The sequence below is a fragment of the Actinia tenebrosa genome, unplaced genomic scaffold (assembly GCF_029948245.1).
Source record: "Actinia tenebrosa isolate PJP-AT-01 unplaced genomic scaffold, QUT_ActTen_1.0 PGA_scaffold0__85_contigs__length_37466705, whole genome shotgun sequence".
In the NCBI taxonomy this organism is placed as follows: Eukaryota; Metazoa; Cnidaria; class Anthozoa; order Actiniaria; family Actiniidae; genus Actinia; species Actinia tenebrosa.
In genome coordinates this window covers 4,482,004-4,497,835 of record NW_028292569.1, presented here as the reverse complement: position 1 = coordinate 4,497,835, position 15,832 = coordinate 4,482,004, and the positions used below count along the sequence as shown (strand labels likewise).

The 15,832-nt window shown below is 37.1% G+C and overlaps 1 protein-coding gene across 1 annotated transcript in view; it reads right to left on the bottom strand.

Annotated features, from left to right (window-relative positions):
- The window catches only part of LOC116307197 (importin-5), a 43,536-nt gene extending 28,852 nt beyond the window's left edge, over positions 1-14,684 (bottom strand). The window contains exons 1-14 of the mRNA XM_089030281.1: positions 14,583-14,684; positions 13,216-13,293; positions 12,306-12,495; positions 11,793-11,895; positions 11,523-11,619; positions 11,106-11,207; positions 10,590-10,718; positions 10,083-10,158; positions 9,079-9,123; positions 8,421-8,508; positions 7,766-7,872; positions 6,831-7,045; positions 6,047-6,220; positions 5,492-5,710 (exon numbers count right to left, since the gene is read on the bottom strand). Coding sequence (XP_088886407.1) covers positions 5,492-5,710; positions 6,047-6,220; positions 6,831-7,045; positions 7,766-7,872; positions 8,421-8,508; positions 9,079-9,123; positions 10,083-10,158; positions 10,590-10,718; positions 11,106-11,207; positions 11,523-11,619; positions 11,793-11,895; positions 12,306-12,495; positions 13,216-13,293; positions 14,583-14,681 — 1,722 coding nt within the window. The 5' untranslated portion in view covers positions 14,682-14,684. The remainder of the gene's footprint in view (positions 1-5,491; positions 5,711-6,046; positions 6,221-6,830; positions 7,046-7,765; positions 7,873-8,420; positions 8,509-9,078; positions 9,124-10,082; positions 10,159-10,589; positions 10,719-11,105; positions 11,208-11,522; positions 11,620-11,792; positions 11,896-12,305; positions 12,496-13,215; positions 13,294-14,582) is intronic.
- Positions 14,685-15,832: the final 1,148 nt, after the last annotated feature.

Genomic DNA, 15,832 nt, shown 5'->3' with positions numbered 1-15,832 from the left:
GATTGCTTTTAATTTACACCAGTGCTGTCAGTCAGAAAGGAATTCTATTGAAAAATTGCCGGCTTGCTGTTACTAGCAGCATGTTCGAAAACACCTGTGACGATTCAACAGTCTGATACACGCTTGTCTGATGTCTTTGAATCGAATCAAGTACAGCACTGGGTTGAGAAAGGAATTGAGCAGCATCAAGCAAACCGAGAAGGAAAAGCTTTGATAGACATCTGGTCGCTGAGGACTCGATGTTTTTAACAACTGAGAAGTTGAAAAATAAGGAATATAGCAAATAAGAAGAAGGCAAACGCAGAGAAACATGTTGACCAAAACTCGTCGATATTTCTGGATATAAATAGTCATTTTTACTGGGTTGTTTGTGACGTTAATCGTGTTGTCATGGAAACTTGGGATGTTAAAGGACAACCCATGGTTGCTAGAATGCATACCAGGATTGACAAGATGCGTGTTAAGATTGTTGTCTGTGCTTGTAAAATGGTTACCAGGCGTGTTTACATGGATACCAGGGTTGCCAAGATGCATGTCAAGATTGTTGTCTGTGCTTGTAAAATGTTTACCAGGTGTGTTTACATCCATACCAGGGTTGCCAAGATGCATGTCAAGCTTGTTCTCTGTGCTTGTAAAATGGTTACCATTCGTGTTTACATGCAATCCAGGGTTGCCAAGAGGCGGGGCAGTGTTGCTATGACACGTGGGCCATACCCGTACAGCACTATGGTTTACAAGGCCTCTATAAGCCTTGTAGTAAGAGACAAAAACGATTCCCAAACAAATGATCCCTGCTACGCTACTTGAAAGGCCCCACGTCCGCACGTTAGGCTTGCAAAAATAGAAAACGAGGAGGGAGCCGACAGAGCCGACCAAATCCCAGCAATTATCCTGATGATGCGGTGAGTGGTGACTATCTCACGATAGGAAAATTTAAAGCTTATCGCGAGAAATCGATCGATGCTTATAACTGTGATTGTCACCAAGGAAACCGCTCCAGCGAAGTTCATGATACCCAAACTCGGTTTATACAAAACACAACCGATGTCGATGTTATTATAAGCTTCAGAGAAGTGTTTCAAAGCCATAAGAGGATCGACAATCGCTCCAACGATGCAGTCAGTTACCATTAGGCTTCCGAGAAGGCAGTACGATGGCCGATGGAGTCTTTGCGTCTTTACAACAGCGACAAGCGTCAAAGCATTAAGGAAAAATGTTGGAAAGGCTAATGCTGTATAAACACAACTCAATACCATGTCAGTCGTGGAAATATGGTTACGCTCATTAAGATCCTTATACAAAAAACCAGGGCAGTAAAGAGGGTTGTTTTTCATCTTTCAGAATGATTCAGAAAATCTTCTCGACTTCTCTTGCGATAAAGGGCAAAAAGTAACTAGCCTGAATGATCGTATCTTGAATCCTCAGGCGAGTGAGTTCACATCTGCTCTGCTTAAGACTAAAAGAGCACTCGAGAACAAAGAAAAAGGATATGCGTTTACAATAATATAACATTGCTGTTTTGCAAACATATCACAATTCAGTCTTCAATTAGCAAAAATAAAGCAAATTTTCCAATTAACGATTATTATATTTTTGAATCTGGAAGCTACCTACGGTATATGAAATTTCACTAAATTCACACCCCGGCCTTCCAAAAACGAAAAACGAAAATATGAAAGAAATATATATAGTATTTATTTCTTCCTTCCACCTTATTATCAAGAAGAGCTTCCGGCTCAGTTTAAAGTGGTTTATGAAGTGTTAAAGAGATTGAGTTATCACCTCTCCAGCAGTTAAATCAATTTACAAAAGTATCCTTGAGGCTACATTTTCTACTTTCACATCCCCAAAATACTTTGCGTCTTTGGGGGGTAACCAGAGAGGGTAAAAACCCACTTATTTTGCTGAAGGCTGATCAGACAATGTTGACAATACCTTGTTTAGTATCCAAAAATAAAATGAAGAAGTAAAAAACAGAAAAAGATAGAAGCTTGAAGTCGTTTAAAGTAAATTTTAAACATTTTTTCGTAAGTCAATACATTTTCTGTAAGACCAAAACTCTTCATGATCTGTACACGCAAAAATAACTTGGAATAAACTGATAATCAGTATTGTACAGATAAAAGCAGGTATAGTATAAATTTAATTAAGAAACCTTTCAATTTGGGGCAGTTTTTTGATTGGTTACCCCTCAAAGACGCAAGGCATTTTGGGGATGTGAAAGTAGAGAATACATGATCAATTAAATGTAACATCACGGATAAAAAACATGACGTTTCGGCTATAACTAGTGATAGCCTTCATCAGAATGATGGTGAAAATGTGTGAAGCGCGTATATGGAAACAAAGCGTGGGAAGAGGCAATTTTAAAAGCGATGAATGAGTGGCACGTCCATTGTTCTCTGGGGGGGTTGTCACGACAAAGGCGGTCAGAGTCACCAGTGTTCTTGATAACTCTGGTCCAGGTAGAACTAAGGCGGTAGGAATCTTCTCTGTTGAAATAACTAGGTCGTTTGAAGGTATCGATGGATGAGTCAAGGGAAGTTTTTGGAGGTCTTGGCGAGAACTTCAACTGTATTAAAGTGGATGTTATGATCAGGGTTGTCGTGAGTGTTGTTGGCAACGGCGGATATATAATATTGCCCGTTCTTAGTTTGTCGTTGATGTTCTTTTATACGACAATGGTGCGGCCCATCTGTCATATGTATTCTCCCTCACACTAAGATTATTGACGTTGTAAGAAAGAAACAGATATCGCAAAAGCTGAATTTATTGTGATTTTTTGATTCCAAATTCAGGATTTTACGAGATTTTACAATCTAACACTGATTAATCTGGCTTGTGATTGCATGATTCGAAAAATGTTAAAAGGGCACTTGAATGAAAATTAATGAAAATTGGAAATGACTTGAAACTTGGTTGAACTTATCTATATGGCCCAGAAAGTAGCCAAGCAACATGTTTCCTTCACAGTCAAAAGTGGTGGGGGAAAAATAAATGAAAAATTTCAATAAAATCATTAAAACATGAAATAAAGCCTCGACATTTTACCCGATCATTGAGAAATAGCACTTCTTTCGCTCTGCGTGGTTATTTTTCGAATTTAGCTCGTTTTAAGATTTTTTTCCCAACCAGGATAATTTTGATGAATCCCCATATATTTCCTTATAACTTTACACCACAGAAACCAAGCTTGGGCTACCTGTGATCTGATTTTCATAATTATAATCGAGTCATATTATCCTCAAATACTTCAATTATTCGAACTTTCAAAAATAGCGGCGTTTACATCCAAGTGACCCTTTAAAAAAAGCCTTAAAGCCTTATGGTTCAAGTTTCCGCACAGTAAAGATTTTTTCATTTCTGTTTTTGAAAGCTGTCAACGGAATATAAAAGATTATTTAGATTAAATTCACCCCCTTCCACATACAAAAAAAAATTAACTGAAATAACTGAAACGTTTTGAAAAGATAAATGTTCAGCCTTTAAGCTTAAGGAGTACCCGAGTTTAAATTGTTTTCAAATGTCAAGTATATGAGTCATCACCTCTCCAGAAGTCGGAAGTGCAATATACACTAAGAGTTTGTGTTCGAATTTTTAGAGGAACAAAGAAATATTATTTCAATCGCATATAGAGTGCACGCACTAAAACCGTGAACATTAAATAGTACTAATTAGTACTATTTCATACAGAATCCTTTGTTTTCTATTGTTTAGTTATCACTATTTAGTGCTAAAAATTAGTATTTGTTTCACGGATTTAGTGTGAGCGCTCTATTCAATAAGCTCCTTTGGCAAAAGGTGTGATAATGGGCAATAATGGCGAAAAGCGCCAAAAACTAGACTTTCGTATGAGAGTTTTGATCCCAATTTTCGTTTTGGGTTAACACTCAAAAACCTTTTTTAAACACTTATAAACTGATGTACTATGATAAAATGCTTGTTTGAAGCAGTATTTTCAGTTGTACAAAGATGTTTTGTTGCATTTGTGTTAGAATGTTGCTTTGTCAGGCTTTTTTATAGAAAATATATGGGAAATAAGCAAATGAAGGCCTAAACCTCATTTTCGATTCAAATTTTTGCTTTGGTTTAACACTATGATTCCACTTTCATCGGTCATCTCCACTTCCAAACAAGTTAAACTTTTTGAATAACAAGATTTTAGCCTTGTACAACAGCCTTTCTTCAAGAAAATGGTTTTTGGCGCTCACTGCTTGAATACGAAAAGGATTCTCTCAAATTTATACACCAATTTCATAAATGGCCGCCACTAATTAACATATCATCGATAAATTCATCATTTTGGCAAAAATAAGCTATCCAATAATTAATATTAGTGTTAATAATGCATTATTAAAGTTTGAAAGAAAAAGATCAAATCCTTAGGAAGTTATAAGAATTTAAAACAATAAGAAAACACCAAAACGAGGCTACATAAGCCTCGGAGAAAAATTACATATAAATGTCTAATTTTGCCATAACTTCGTTCGCATTTTGCTCAGAACTTCCAAACGCTCCAAAAATGTTTTTAAAAATTAAAATTCTAATGGTTTTAAAGAATAAAAACTTTTGACTCGTAACCAATCTTCCTCGGCCAATGGACACGGACAGACAGACGGACAGTGACCATGGGAAATGGAGGGACTTCTCGCAGTCTAAACCTTGCAGAACATTCCTAAGTCATCAATCTTAACTTAATCGAGGGCAACGTAGCAGAAGCACACTTGCCTCTCACTTCTGAGGACTCGGTTTCCATTTTTTTAGCAGAGGCTGAGTTCAAAGCAGATTTATCGTGTTGAATGAACTACAATTCCACCATGAGTTCAACTGGTAGCATTTACGATAGATTTAAAAAATGGAGAATCATATTTCATGGGTTCTCTTGACAGAATCATGGGAAATGCTCATCAAAATATGATGTTGAATCCTCGATTCTGATTGGTTGACCTTGAGTTTGTTTTGAAGCTCAGCTCAGCTGGATGGGAGTAGAGTTTGTTAGACCTCTCCCTTGACTCTAGGGAGTAGTAGGTGAATAGGGCAAGATATGCACAGAAACTAACTAAAGGATGGTGAATAAAGACAAGGAGTCTTGATGATGGCATAAAGGACAAGATCATTCAGCAGTGTGGTAGGAAGAATTAGAATAGAATGACAAATAGATATTCCAAGGTTTTCCCTTGAATGTCTGGTCCAGCCATTCATTCGAAATTATGGTGGATCGTAATGACTCGGAACATGACAGGTCAAACATACCCATCCCAAACAAGGACTGTAGCAATCTCGAATTGGAGCTATACTGGCTACCAAATGTTCAGGATAAAACCATATTTCCTCAAAAATCAACTTATAAATTGTAATTTTATATTTGGGCTTTCACTTAGTTTGAAGCCTAGCTCTGTTGTGATTGTCCCATGCTGTGATACAACAGTCAAAGTTTATGTAATAGATTTACCTCACCAAAGAGAACAATTCTAAGCCAATAATGTCTTACCTTTTCTTTGCCAACGGCCAATCCAATAAAACTGATGCACTCTATAGTCTTTCCTCTCAGTAATCTGTAGTCCAGTGTGTTGGCGTTCTGTACGATATACTTAAGGCTTGGCATGAACCTGTCGTAGTAAGGTGCAAACTTCTCCTCTACGGTATTAGCAACAGTAGCGATAGTTGTCACTACCTGCTCCATTACTAGTTTGGTACCACGTTCTAGAAGCTGTTTAAACAACAAGTAGAGTCAATTGGTTTAAGTTTATTATTGGGCTACCTGTGGAAAAAGGGAGAGCCTGGGTACTAGCTAGCTGCATGTAATGTGCATGCTCAAATTTGAATAGAGGTTTTGCTCCATCATGTGATGGCAGCCATGTTAGATTGCAGGAACAATACGATTATTTTACATTATTTTATCATTCTGCCATTTAACCATAGGCAGCCCAAGCTTTATTATGGGCATGGGCACTTGATCGTGCAAAACCTCTATCGTTTACATTGTAGAAATGAAGGACTGGCAGGGTTTTGAGTTGAGATTTTGTATACATCCTGCATAATATACCTCTCTGAGTTTTGAAGACAGCACCAATTCCAGCTTGCTTAGGATACTATCAAGGTATGGTATTAGAATCTGTTTGGGGCAGTCCTCACAGAAGTTCACCAATGCTGCTCCTGCATGGGCCTGGACACGAGGGTTGTTGAAGTCATCCATGACATGTAATAGACCTGGTATAACCTGGTTTTAAATTTAAAAAATTTCAAACTATTGCATCAGCAGAGCTGAAATGTGGCATGGTTAATTAGCACCACCCCTGCCCCCTCCCCCCCAAAAAAACTACCATGACAAATTGCTAGAAGGGAGGAGAAGGTGGGGGAATATTGTCTCCATAGTCTATATGCATCTAAGTGTTATTTTAATACCACTATGAGAATGGCTCAGATGTCCACGTAAAATGGCGGCCCCATCTTACTTAGAGAGTATAAACATAGAAGGCCACAAATTTATGAATGCTGAGTTGGCAACTGTCACTGAGGCTGTGCATTGAAGTGAGAATGGTGGTGACCATGCAAGGATAGAGATATGTGAAAAATCGTCCAATCTACATGTAGGAATGTCTCTATCATTGCAAGGTCACTGCCTGGTCATTGTCATGTTCACCATTTTCTATTGACTGACATTTCATTCCGTTCACACTGTAGTTCTTGCTGGGAACTGTGAAAGGAGCTATTGATTGGCTGAATGACTGACAGATGGTTGGACAGACTGATTGATGAACAGGTAGACTAAATGACTGAAGTTATTTGCCAAAAGATTAACTGATTGCTTAAAGCTATACATGTCTCACCTTCATGTGGAACTTTCTCTGGAATCCATTAGCAAAATCAGTGGACATCTGACCAATAGCATTACAACAAGCATATCGCACACGTGGATGAGAATCATTCAGGAACGGCAGTACAACATTAGTAACATCCATTAGAAGGATCTCCATTTGCTTCTGACACCCTTCACCAACAGCAGAGATGGCCATCAAACCAGCATGACGATACCTCCAGTCCCCTATTAGCAATAATAAATTAACATTAATTACAATGCAGCCCTTCAAATACTCCCACCGGAGTTCCCCTTTGCTCAGTCTTAGCCTCGACTGTGTACAAATGTGTTCTTTTTTTAAATCCCCATTGTATAGTAAATGATGTACATACTACTTAACAATTATTCGCCGATGGCAAAGTGATTATCGGGAAATATTTATCAAGACGCGATTCTTTGAGCGGCAAGGTAATTATTCTCCAGTATTCACTGAGGCTGAGGCAAATATTTTTTTGGTATAAATACACAGATAAATACCAGATCCTTTCAAAAAAAGAAGTTACAGAAGACATTTTTTGAAGACATTTTTTTCGATAACAGCAACAAAGTGGCTGGCCGCCATTTTGGATTATCGCTGGAGGTGATTATCGTGTGATAGTGTGAGTTCTTCAACCAATCAGCATGCAAGATTTTCAATAACCACCTGTGTATTTTTACTAAAGAACTATATTCCATGGGTTTTGGTTCAGTGGCTGTAGTTTAACTCACAAACAAGACTATGGCTGAGCAAAAGAGAATCATCTTTTTCAACAAGCTGTCTTCTTCAAGTTTCAAACATCAGTGTATCAACAGTTTAGCCATTTGTTTTTCTTCATTTGGGGTTCCTGTTGCAGTCTACCACAGGAAGCCCAAATTAAGAAATAAAAAAATAATGTTTTGGTTTAGGCCGAGTGATTGTATACTTACCATTACTTAACATCTGAGGTATTGTAGCTGTGATGTGAGGCAGAATGGTCTTGCCACCCAGTCCACATGCAAGTCTGTCCAAAGAACTCTCTCCTACCACTGAATTACTAACAAGACAAAAAAGAATTTATAAAAATATGCCAATAGGCAACTTGCACTAAGATTTCGTAGGTCTTCACGTAGGGCAAAAAATACCATATTTTTTCTTCTTCTTGGCTAGTTAATAGCAAAACTATACTTTAGGTAACTCCTAAGAATATATTTCTTGCCAGAAAAGGAGATTTTTTGTTATTTAGTCTGCTAACTTACCTTTTATCACCAAAAAAAACATCTGAATCACTATCTTTTTTTTACACTCTCATGTAGCTAAAATCTTGTAGAATGCCGGCCACTGTGGCAGATTTGATCACCTGATCTCTTAGTGCAAGTCGCCTATTGTAGTCGCCTATTATAGCAGCTATGCTGGCTCACAATAAAAATCTTATCTACAGTAGCCTTCCTGTGTGGTACCCCCTGTGTCCTAACATGCTAAACTTGAATTCAATCTGTGGGGTAGCCATGACTGAGATCCTGATTTAGAACCCAGAGGTTGTTTTCAGGCTTAGAAAATATTTAGAGGTTCGAAGAAAAGTAAAACTGCTATAAGAATAGATACCTTTCATAGTCTTCATCTTCAATTTCATCAGACTTACTCCACTCAGGGTCGTCTTCAAGATCAACCATCATAGCAAGTAGCTGAGGAACTATTAACAAAGTAAAATACAGTCAAGAGCAGGACAAATTTCAATGTCCAATCTGAGAGAAAGAACTTGAAACTAGTTGAGTATCCATTAGAAAAAAGATTTTTCGAATCACCTCAAAATAAACCTATCCTGAATTCGCTTGACTGGTCATGAAACAATGGTTTTAAGTCGAGGTTGAACTTAATGAATAAAAGAATCAAGTTCAGCCTCGACTTCAAACCATTGTTTCGTGGTCAGTCAAGTGAATTGGGGATAGGTCTATTATAGTGTTTTGTTGCTTGGGAAATTATTGTATGTAAATTGTGTTTCATTAGACAAATTTCTCTCAGAAAATAATTTGAAGCTCCAGGCAGGTCACAGGTTCGAATCCTGCATGGAGCTTGGAACTTTTTTTTCTATTTTTTTTTTTTCTATATTTTCTAATTTTTTTTTCTATATTTTCTATTTTTGCTTGATGAAACACTATTCACCTCTTCAACAACTCATTTATTATTATTCTTTTCATTTTTAACATTCCATACCACTATCAACAAACATGCAACTGGTTTGACATAACAAAACAATTCTTACTTATTAATGGGATGAACTTCTGAACCTTTCTGACCATAGCAGGAGCTAAAATGAAAAGGTTTAAAAAATATATCTTTCAATATACATGTACTGAGCTCTAATTTCAAGTCTTATTATTTTTACATTATAGAAGACCTGGAAAACTAAATCAGTGTTCTGACCAGGAATTTCTTTCAGGGGGTCAAAGGGCCCACCAACCCGAAATTTAGGGGCCATTTAGAAAACTGGATGGGCTATTTCCAAAATCTTAAAACAAAGAATAATAATGTTTTGTAGCCAGTAACTCTGTTGCAAATCTACAACAATGTAAGGCAGTTTTACAGCATTAGTAACAACAAAACAATAAAAGTTTGCTGGGCAGCCATACTTGAGGCTACACTAGTCCCAGACCTCTTGACAAGTGAAATACAAGATGGCGGCTATGTTCGATTCGTGTCGTTTCATTTGGACTTTCACCTTGTTTATTGACAATATAATGCAACTTTAATTATTTTAAAAGTACTGTAAATTTTTTTAAACTATCAGGAAGTATTCTTCGGATAATTCATGCGCCTTTTGGGGTGCATAGAGTTGACATTTGTGCCCCATTTCTGTTTTTTTATGTGTGAATCCCGCAATGGTGCAGCCTGGTAAGAACACTGCTAAATCATGCGAAACTATTATTAGAAAGTGAATAAGAATGAAGCTCAAACACTGGGTAAAAAATAATTTACCGAAAGAAACTATACTAAATAGAGTAAAAGCAAATCATATATACCGAATCAAAATATGGCAACCAATTTAAATAATTATTTTGTTCTGCACCAGCTAGTGACTGACTGGGCTTGCGTTCACATGGAAAAACAGAAGCATGTTCACATGTATGAGAGGCTGCAGAAAAATATTTAATCAAATTGGTCACCATATTTTGATTCAGTGTATGAAGTCTGTTTGTTTGTTGCATGATGTGAACAATGACGTTTAGTAAATTAACCCCAATGCATCATAACAATAGCAATGCTTACCACTTTCTGCTAGCGTGACAATACATTCCACTGACAAATGCCGCCAGTTTTCACCCAGTTCACTTTTAGCTATAATCTATAAAAATCAATGGACACTCAATCCAAGGTTACCACAATCATAACCCAAACTCAAGAAAAATTAACCAAAAATATCTACATGTAATCATAATAGTGCCCTTCAAAGTTCCCTATGCCATCTGGAAAGGTAACTGTGCCAGTGCATTGAAGCAAGTTTGAGTCTTGCCTGTTTCAGTGCCATATGTGAGTAGAGTTTCCTATTTGTTCTCTCCTCTGATTCGAGTGTTTTTCTCCCGGTTCTCCTGTTTTCCTATTTCCTCCTTCCAAAAAAAAACCTCCTAAATTCCAACAAGGGCCACAGATTAATTAACCACTGGCTATTAAGTGCTACTCTCCAAAAAACAAGGAATTCTTCCCCCACAACCAAGGGTTTTACTGAATTCTGTTCAACTCTAAGGCAAATGCACTGTAAGGTCAGTATAGACTTACTTCAAGTAAAAGTGTGATAAGTGGTTCTAAGCTTGGTCTTAACAGTTTAGGACAGTTTTCAGCCAAATCTATTAAACCAGACTTGAGCACTGTGTCATCACCGTTGGACTGTGCACTTTCACGCACAACCTGAAACATAATTGTAGTGTAATCATCAGCACAAAGTTGCTACAAATAAAGTGTTTGAAATATAATTGAATGCAGTCAAATCTTGTCACAGTGGACACAATCAGGACCGTCACTTGGTATTTGTAATAGGGGAGTGTCCGCAATAGAAAGAGCTAATCACAGTCATTTCATTATACTGTAGAAGAAAAGAACACATTTGTACACCATCAAGGCTACAGCATAAAGCTGAGCAAAGGCAAACTCTAAATGGAAATGTAATGGCAGCAGCTCAGCAGCAGCAACAGCAAAACACAACCACAACCACAACAGCTATAAACATTAGATTCATTGTTTCCAACAAAAATCAACTACCAAAATTGACAGACTATGATTTTAATGAACACTAACCTCTATAATACCAGGAATAAGTTCGGCAAACTGTCTTTGTTTTGTATCACCGACTTGGTCTGTAATAAAGGCACAGAGGGCTCTGGCTGCTATAAACCGTACCTACAGAATATAAAGATTTTACATTTTATGTTCAATTTTTTAAAATAGTAAAAAAAAAAAATGGCAATTTTTTAATGGATTTGAGCTATTACATGTACAATGTATACAGTCTGATTGTTCGACATAAATAACAAGCCAACATTTTTAGATTCTGAAATAAATGTAGTCAAAATAGTTAAGGTTTTCATTGTCAGAGGCCCAAACCAAACAGTTAGAAACCTGTCATTGTCTTAGTCGTTATGTTTCAGTTTACGAAAACCAGGGGCTTAAATGTTGAGGGCGTAAAATGAAAATGTCCAGCATGCATATACTTGCCTCTCTACTAGTCTGGTCATTTAAACATTGGTATAACATCTGCTTGATGACGTTCAGATAGTGATCTTGTTGGTTGCCAAACACACCAGGAAATGAGCTGCCAAAAACAGTAGAATAAATTATAAACTTTACGATACCTTTGCAGCCAGAGGTTCACTTCAAAACCATTCCCAAAAATTATTTTAAAAATTTATTTTTCATGTTTTTTCAGTATTTAATTTGGGGGGAGGGGAGGGGGTTGGGGGGTCATTGAAAAAATACTCAACGTACCAGAAGATATGTAGTGCAGATTCCTTGAGTTCAGGTCTATTAGAATTACAGCACTCAAAGAGAAATTTCAGAAGTTCCTGCCAATGGTTATAGCCTTCCTCATCTTGAAAATAGATTATATTAGTACAAATTCTTTATTCACATTTATAAAATATTTGATATATAACATTAATGCGTACACTGATTGGCTGGCTACCCTGTTTATATCAGAGGACAAAGACACACTCTTGCAAAATCGTTGAAAAATATTTTATGAAAGCAAAATAAAATGGCTGCATATATCTCTGTACTGGGATAAAACATTCTGGGAACTGTAGAGCACTTGAGAAGCAAGAGAAATACCCGGCTATGCCTCATGGTTCCTAAGCTTGCTTCACTCCTGCTCTACAGCACCTAGTGTGTTTATATCACAGCACGGAGACATACACACATGTTTTATAAATATATTCCTTAAGTAGATTTTCCTGCGTCATTCGTTATATTCTTCAAGCCTTAGTTACTATAACAGCGTACCTAGAAGACTCTTGGAGAGTTCAGAAGCAGCGTCACAGATCTTCCGTCGAACAGCTGGGTTCTGTTCTTCTTGGATTCCTCTTAATAAGTCTGCTTTCATAGCCATCATACCATTGTCATCCAGTTTCTTGATGAAATCCACTGTGGTGGCAAATATTCTCCTTAAAAGGACAGCTGCCATTTGACGCACCTAGGGTAGTCAGAAAAGACTGGTTATCTAGAGTACTGTATCAATGTATCTATGATTTTCTCCTTTTCCTATGTGCATCTCACATACTGGGCTACATGTACCTATTACAGGGTTCATGCTGAGGTAACCACTTAAAATTCGAGGACTATTCAAGGAGTATACAAGGACTTAAAAATTCGCAAGGAGTATGTTCAGCTAAATATGACAAGATTTTACACAGTGGTTGCACATGGCTGACTTTCAAATTTTCCAATCTTTCTGACTAGATCTATTTCTGAACCATGCAAGTAATGATCGAAGCAAAAATTCAAGGAGTATCGCTAAAATCGTAAAATTCAAGAGCTTTTCAAGTGCCCTTGAAAACGTGAATTAAATTCAAGGAGTTTTCAAGGAGTTTAAGGAGTAGCACGAACCCTGCTATTAACATACCAGTTTTGAAAAGTTTTTTTGCTGTTGTCAGAGTGAGGAAATTTTCTGCTTTTCTTTGAGCGGCTCAAAAATTATCCTGCTGTAATACACAGCTAGCAGTGTAATAACCTCTATATACTCAATGGTTGCTCGACCAATCACAGAGTGAGGAACTTGGTTTTACCTCATGAAATATTGAGACCCTCGGGAAAACAAGAGTAACTATTTTTCTTGAGACCAGACCTTTAGCGTATGATGACAACTATGGATTTTGCAAGGAAAAAAGTTAAATGTAATAAAGTAACTCCATACCTCTGGAATTGTAGACTTTCCAATAATCTGAAGCAGGAAATGGATTTTTGCCACATCTTCAATGCCGTCATATTGTGCCTACGAAAAATAAATCATTGATCAGGATTTTACAGAATGAAATATTACGTCCATTGGCATAAAGATAATACGAATAGAAAGACATGGCAACTATATTGGTGGCATTACCAAAGGAAGCTCATGAGAAGTCTTAATATCACCAACATGGAGGCAATGATTATCATCATTATTATTCCAAATATAATTATTACAATAGTTCCCTGCTAGCAGAGCCTATTTTCCTTTTGTTTTGGTTGAGAGAGAAAAATAGACTCTGCCGATGTAGGATGTTATTTCTGTCGCGCATGCGTGGCGTAACTTAGCAACGCTGTCATGATTTTGACAGCCGCTCTCGTCAAATAATGTTTGGCGCCACAGTGTGTTACATTTGCTCATGCGCACTACGTGTAATCGGTTAAAAACAGGATCGTGTGGATGACGATCTATCAAAGAAAACGCTCTACATCGGCAGAGTCTCCTTCCTCCCTGCCTGAAAGAAGGGAGAGAAAGAGAAGAGAGACTCTGCTAGCTGGGAATACAATAGAAGGTTGAGATCAAAATGAATAATTATCATGTAACATAAAAATGGAATAAAATATTCACAATTATTAATAAGACACGAATATTAAAACAAAGAAGCTTTAATAGTTTAAATAAACCTTCGTAAATTTCCTGTATATATGATAAAAATACGTAAATAAAATGCAAACAAAATGTGGATTATTCAAAAAGATAGATAGACTAAACATTTTTTTCTCTAAATAGTCTAAAATCTTCATTATAATAACAATCTTAAATAGCTTATATGCTTTCCTACACGTTTAAAATACTACATATTGAGTTGAATATTACAAATATCAAGCTAAAAAGGTCATTTGAAGTCTTCTCCTTGAAATTTAAAGAGATACACCAAAAATGTAGACAGAAATAGGAATTATGATTATTTTATGGTCGAAAATGAGAAAATTCACTTCGCTACAGGAAGAATTTCAGAAACACGTGTTTGCGAGAGATTTGCTGCCGATGTGAAATGTTTGCTCTTTAGCGCTCAGCAATGGCTTCAAAACAGTAAATCTCCTCGTTTCTAAGTCATATATTACACTTATAAGACGTTAGATATTATATCAGAGTCGAAAAGAAATAACTAGCAAGTTTTTTATGGCTCACATGTCTCACAAGTTGGGTTAGAGGAATCGAAATACTCGAATTAGGAAAATCAAACCGGCGAAATAACACTAGTGTTTAAACTAAATTTAAAGCTTAAAACGCTAAAATAAAGGCTCAAATGAAGACTAGGATGTATGGCTTACCTCTGCCGGGTTTCTAATGTCATTTGAAGGCGACATAAGCTGAGTAATCAGCGACTCAAACTGTTGGATTTGATCCGCCATGTTGGTACTCACCACCATATTGCCCAGCCTGGTCAACAATGCGCACGCGTGGACCACCTTCAAAATAAATTTTGACACTTTGGCGCCAAATATTTTTTCGAGGGAAAAAATACGAGCTCCAGAGGCTCTACTAAGGAACTCCGTTAATATGCAGGACAAATATTTTAAATTCTCAACACGGGCTAATTTATGACGGAAAATATTATTGTTTTAAACCAAATATCTACCCCGTCTGTGTACTGATAAAGAGAGGCCCCCGGACAAGACGACCCAAAGGGCACAAGCATGACAGACGGATTGCGTGGGTTTTTTTTATTTTCAGTTATTATTTAATTTTTCCGATTTTATTTTCACCATTCACTTTAATCTAAATTGGGCTCCCTGTGCTCTAAGCTAAGTATCTGTCAAAATAGATGGCAGCAAGAGAGAAAATAAAATAACACACTGGCAGACAAGGCAAATGTTGAGCCATGCATTTCCCAATGGGAAGCAATCCTTGGATATATGCAGTATACACTTATTTCGATAAAGTTAGTCACCAAAAACCTAGAAAGCTGAGATCACTGAGGACGATGGGAAACAATTCATTTCAAACAAGTAAAACATTTTTGATACAAACTGCAGCTTGAGGACGCAAAGGAGAGGTGAGACTGTATTGATAGAAGATGTGCAAGTCCATCAACAGTTATCAAAGCGGTTGAAACATGTAAAATGTATCTACCCATAATCCTTGTCGGTCTCTGCTTTGTAGCTTTTCAGGTGACTAACTTTATTGAAATAAGTGTATTCACAAGTGAATATAACAAATACGGCACGCTTATTGATCACAATTTACGCCTTATATATGCTAGCTGCTATATTCTCAGTAAAGGTGAATATAACGGGCGCACGCTCGTTTGCTGATTTGAGCCGCTTGCAGAATTTGTTTCTTTCCCGGTTATTTATTAAATTCACTTGCGTTAAAAATACTTAAACGATTATCAGTCGCCTCAGGCTCAGTGAATAATTCATTTCGCCTTCGGAGAATAATTGTTAAGTAGTAAATCAAGAATTGGACAAAAAGACGCCGGTCGACAAAGCGGTACCAGTGATGCTTTATTCTAGAGAATTGAATCACATGTTGATTTTTAGGCAAGGAGGTGATGGCAATGCAAGGGAGAGAGGAGCAA